Genomic DNA, 5,644 nt, shown 5'->3' with positions numbered 1-5,644 from the left:
AAAGAAAGGAAGAGAGAGAGAGAGAGAGAGAGAGAGAGAGAGAGAGAGAGAGAGGGAGGGAAGCAAGGAAAAGAGAGAAAAAAAGAAGAAAAAAATTTTGCTGAAGAGCGATGGGAGAAATGTCGGGGGGTTGTTATTTACCCGGGAGATCTATAGCCCAATGTTGTAGGCACCCAAAGCTAAAAAATTAAGGCCACGATGGTTATATTTTACATGGAAACGCGTTGCCTTACGTCTTGTAAGATATGAAGGGAAGTTAACCCTCGTACTAAGAGAAAATATTTACTTCTGTGCTTTCCTTCGCTTCGGTTTGCTGTCTTTACTCATTCCTCCGATTTCTCTCTATAACTTCTTCCTCTAACTTTACCACCGTGATATTGCTTTTTACTCTCTTAGTTTGTGTTTTACGAGATTGTTGTTAATTATTATGATTTGTTGAATTATTATCATCATTTTCTTCTCTCTCTCTTTTTTTTTCTTTGTCGATATTTTAGATAATAATAGGTTTATAGAAAAGTTCTATCTGCTTTTTTAAATGAAAGAAAATAATACAATTTTTATATTGTTTATGTATCTTTAACAATATTATCTCTATTAATATTAACGATTTTTTTTTTCTAATTTTGATAGAAGTAAAAAATTGTCCTCCCCTGTTTCTCTCTCCGTTTTTCTGTCTTTCTTTTTCTGCGTAAGAAAAAGATTTTTTTTTTACATTTTTTTTCACTTTCTTTTTTATAGATCCCAACATGTTCGCTTTAAGAAAGCTTTTAATTTTTATCTCCGAAATTTCCTCTCCCTCATTCCTAAGAAGACGAACGAGACGTTTCTTTTTTCGAGACCAACATACGTTGATCTCCAGAGACATCACGTGTTTCGCCCGTTTTCGGGAGAGCAGCATTATCGTCGTTGCGAATGAGAAAATTATGACGAGGGAGCCCGTGCACGCGAATGTGCTATCATGCGTCTTTTCTCGTGTGATTCCAATTCGTGGAGAAAGGGTGGTAAAGAGAGAGAGAAAGAAAGAGAGAGAGAGAGAGAGAGAGAGAGAAAAAGGATGTAACGCGAATGAGTAGCGACGTAAAATTACCAGGCAAAGTAGTATCACGTAATAACGTAAATACTCCATAGAGATGTTATGACGTTCTCGCTAGTTTTCCACGGGTCCTTTTTCTTCATGTATTTCAAAATAGATTGTAGTTTTTTCATTTTCTTGAAAGAAAAAAATTTTATTACAAATTGTCATTGTGTGGCATTGACAGATAATTACTTGGTTATTAACCACTGAACAAAGCTATTGGAAAGTATGGAAATTTTTATCTTGATTGAAATTAGGATAAAAATTTGTTTCCTTAAAGGTTCATTAACTTAGTTATACATTTTTTTACATATCTATTTATATATATTTTTTATTAAGTATAAATTATACTACAGTATGGTATAATATATTAATACAAATAATATTATATAATTATCACATTATATATAATTTTTATTTAAACGCCAATTAAAGATTGATTTAATAGAAAGATAAAGATATCCGTTAAGGAATGAAATACTTATATTTATTTATTTTATATTGGAACGATCCAATTAAAATCGATTTAAATTTTAGATTTTTTATAAAATTAAAATTCTCCCGTAATATATAAGATTCTATAAGAAAATAACTGAACCGTAGAATGTGTCGGCCAGAGTCAATTTGACATTATAGTTCACGTCGAAGCGATTAAGCAGGAATCAGTGACTGTGTCGGTTAAACACGGAAACCAATTGGTGCAATGGCAAGCTCGTCGATGCTGTTGACATTTTCCTTGGTAGGAGAAGGATGAGAAATAGGAGGAGAAGGAGCAGGAAGAGGAAGAGAGACGAATCGAAGGTAGTAACGTTTTGGTGTTAACTAGGTCAAACCACAGACTACTTTCTGGCTAACCATGAGATGTTAGGAGAGGAGAACGCAACTAGCACGCACAGCATGCGTGCGTCCGTTTGTGTATGTAATAGTAATGTTGGTAGTGATGATGTTGGTGGTGACGGTGGTTGCGGTGATAGAAAGGGGGGTAGTTTAGGGGGTGGTATGAATCCTCAACGTTGGGTTAGATACAGCGGTAAGCCTCGTACTTGGCCGTGATCACGTGCAGGTGCGTTCTTGTCCGCCAGGAGAACGTACTTAATGGAAGAAGAATAGTGTGTGTGTGTGTGTGAGAGAGAGAGAGAGAAGGAAGAGGGAAGAGGGAGAATTTAATGGATAGGTTTACAATCAGCTAAAGGTAAATCTAGAGTATATAAAAAAGTTCCATAAAATTTTCGCGTCTCATTGATATAATACAAAAGATTGTCATTGTATGGTAAATATTGAATACAATTAATTCATAAATTAAATAACGTTGAAGTATATACAATCGTAATCGTATCGTGTCCGTCTTAATTGGATGATTTATCAAGGCTCACAAGGTGTTTAAGGTATACTAGTTCGTTCATGTATATTCTCTATTTGTTCTTTTTCTTTCTCTCTCTATCTTTTGGAAAGCTAAATACGTACGAGTAAATGTATGTATATATACATGGAGCTTGCGCGACTTCACAGAGAGATAGAGAGAGAGAGAGAGAGAGAATGGGAGAGAAGCGTGCACGCGTCTCCTACCGGTAATTCGATGTATATATGTATTATACATATATAGAAATATAATACATATATAGGTACGTACGTATAGCATATGTATATACATGTATATAAGTATATATATATGTATATATATGGATATATATGTATATATATACATATGTATATATATATTTTGGTACATTCGCCAGATGGTTCAACCGAGATGCTGTGGCACCACGCTGTTCGAGAGAAGAGGACGCAAACGGAGTGAGCGAGAGAGCGATGAGATGCTAGTGGTGGGAGAGAAACAGAGCAGGAGTACGAGAAAGACAGAGAGCGAGAGAGAGAGAGAGAGAGGGTGGGTGGGGGAGAGGGAGAACGAGATAGAGAGGGATGAAGAACGAAGAGGAGAACGGTCCAGTCGCAGTTCCGACGCGGCATCGTGCGCGTCAACTTCGGATTAGATAGAGACACATACGAGGTATCAGGAAATTCGTGCATGATATTTTTTTTTGTTTTTCGCTGGTTCAACGTCCACTCTAACGTTTAACCGTCGTTCGTTTTTTCGGACGAGTCGAAACGAATTGGAAATTTTCTCATAAATATAATTTCGTGCGTTCGACTCGGTGGGAGAAAAACACGCGAAGAAAAAGTCATAAATAATACGGTCGATTGTTTTTTCCTTTATTTCTTTTTTCTCTTCTTCTTCTTCTTTTCTTTTTCTTCTTTTTAGGGACGCGTGTGTTCTTCGAAGTATACACGTTCGTTTGTACGCATTCGTACATACACGTGTGTATAAATATATAAAGAGATGTGTATACGAGACCATGCGTTAAGTTATAATTAGCTTCGAGCGTGTTTCTCATCTTCTTTCTAAAAGAAGGAGAAGAAAGAGAGAGAGAGAGAGAGAGAGAGAGAGAGAGAGAGAGAGAGAGAGAGAGAGAGAGAGAGAGAGACAAAGCTTCTTCGGCTGGGAAGCTCCGATTTTGACTTTAACGTCATCCAAGCAAGCAAGCAAACCGATCGCTAGTTAGTCTCTCCTCTGTATGTATACAACACGTACGACACAAACAATTTTGATATATTCCTCGAGAAAATAGACAGTGGGACAAGGTCATAGAGAAATACGAAGAAGACGAATCGAAGAGTTTCGTTGATATCTAATGATTTCCGAAGGATTATTATTTCTTCTCAATTGATACTATGGCATTTCTCGATTTCGTCGAGAGACTGAGAACACGAAGAAAGTGAAGAGGAAAGGAATAATATAATAGAGGAAAGAAAGATAATAATAATAATAATAGTAGTAGTAGTAAAATTATAATAATCCTAATAAAAAATAATAATCATCAGAAGATACAAAGTTTTCTATTGCGAATCTTTTTGATTGACGGAAGTTATTCAAACGAGAATATTTTATGGATAAAAAGAAAGCGGGAGAATACAGTACGGGCTTCGATTTTCGAGCTTCCGACGTTCGTCTCAGCGTTGGAACCTCGTGAAACGACGTGAAAGGGTAGTGCGAATGAGGCGAACGCTTTCAAACCGATGAGATGACAGTGCTGTGCGTGCTGTGGGCTACTCTGTCCACTGTGGCATCGATCCTAGCGTGTTCTGGCTTTTATTTGCCTTATTGGATACAGGTAAGCGACATTCACTAGCCCGATCACCATTTCTATTTATCTCTCTCTTTTTTTTTTTTATTATTTTCTTTTTTTTATTTTTTCATTACATCTCGTTGCTTTTTTCTATAATCAAAATTATTAAAAGTTATGTCCTTGTTCTCTCTCTCTCTCTCTCTCTCTCTCTCTCTCTCTCTCTCTCTCTCTCTCTCTCTCTCTCTCTCTCTCTCTCTCTCTCTCTCTCTCTCTCTCTCTGTGTCTTCTTGTTCCTTTTGTTTTTTTTTTTCGTTATTTTCCATTTATCCCCATTTCCTTCGTTTTCCTTTTCTCTCAATTTTTTTCGTTTATCTCATCTTCGATCGTAACGGAGAATCAACGCTAAATTAGCTTCTTTTCATCTTCTTCACGTAGCTTCCACGTGGAAAAAGACGAGGAAGGAGAACAGCATCCACCTTTCCTTACTAATGTTTTCTTAAGAAAATCAACTCTCAGCACAGTGTGCTTTTTCTTTTCTCTCGACCCAAGAACTTGTTTATTTGCAAGAGTTTCTCCCGTCGAACGATACGTTTCATTCGAGGAAAAATTTCCTTCTTTCTTTCTTCTTCATTCTTTTTTTTTATTTCCCATTTCTATTATAATACCGATAATAATTTAGTTATAAATTCGAACAAATTATCAATCTAAATGATATATAATATTTGTTATTCTCTCTTTCTCTCTCTCTCTCTCTCTCTCTCTCTCTCTTTTTCTCGTTTCTTTAAATTTGATTTAATTACTTTGCAAATAACTCGACATTTCAACGCTTGCGATAACGTTTTATAATAGTAATATTTAAGTATACGATGTGTGTGTGTGTGTGTGTGTGTGTATATATATATATACAGACGCACGATATATTATTTAAATTCGTTTCCCGTTCGTGGTGTGTTCTTAGTTATGAATTACAAATTACGTGCGCTTGTTCACGTAGAAATTCAAGCTCGCTCGTCGAAATCGTTGTTTCGAGCAGTAATAAAGAATAAAGGGAGAAAAAAGAAAGAAAGAAAGAAAGAAAGGAAGCAAAAAAAAGGAGCCGTGGTTTCTACAGTCAAAGCTTTAAGCGATTTACCAATTTTCAGCTCGAACTTTTAATGGACTGCAATAAATTGAAATCGAATGGCTTTAATTCGCTCTTTCTAACTAACCGTGCTCCGTCGGTAATTACTTGAAAGTAGTTTCATGTATATATATATTGTGTGTGTATGTGTATATATATATTATATATATATATATGTTATATATATATATACACATACACAAGATCCGGTATATAACTCGATATCTTCATTTTCGAAGATATTGCATTTTATTTTTATTTTGTAATCGTTGTTCTCTCCCTCTTTCTCTCTCTCTCTCTCTCTCTCTCTCTCTCTCTCTCTCT

The 5,644-nt window shown here is 35.7% G+C and overlaps 1 protein-coding gene across 2 annotated transcripts in view; it reads left to right on the top strand.

The window, feature by feature from the left end:
• Positions 1-5,644, top strand: part of LOC122626894 (LHFPL tetraspan subfamily member 6 protein-like) — a 23,108-nt gene that overhangs the window by 5,383 nt on the left and 12,081 nt on the right. For both annotated transcript variants that reach the window (XM_043807431.1, XM_043807432.1), the window contains exons 7-8: positions 2,812-3,083; positions 3,336-4,245. In XM_043807431.1, the coding sequence (XP_043663366.1) occupies positions 4,156-4,245 (90 nt within the window). In that variant the 5' untranslated portion in view covers positions 2,812-3,083; positions 3,336-4,155. The remainder of the gene's footprint in view (positions 1-2,811; positions 3,084-3,335; positions 4,246-5,644) is intronic.

The sequence above is a fragment of the Vespula pensylvanica genome, chromosome 2, assembly GCF_014466175.1.
Source record: "Vespula pensylvanica isolate Volc-1 chromosome 2, ASM1446617v1, whole genome shotgun sequence".
Classification (NCBI taxonomy): domain Eukaryota; kingdom Metazoa; phylum Arthropoda; class Insecta; order Hymenoptera; family Vespidae; genus Vespula; species Vespula pensylvanica.
This window is presented reverse-complemented; position numbering and strand designations above follow the sequence as displayed.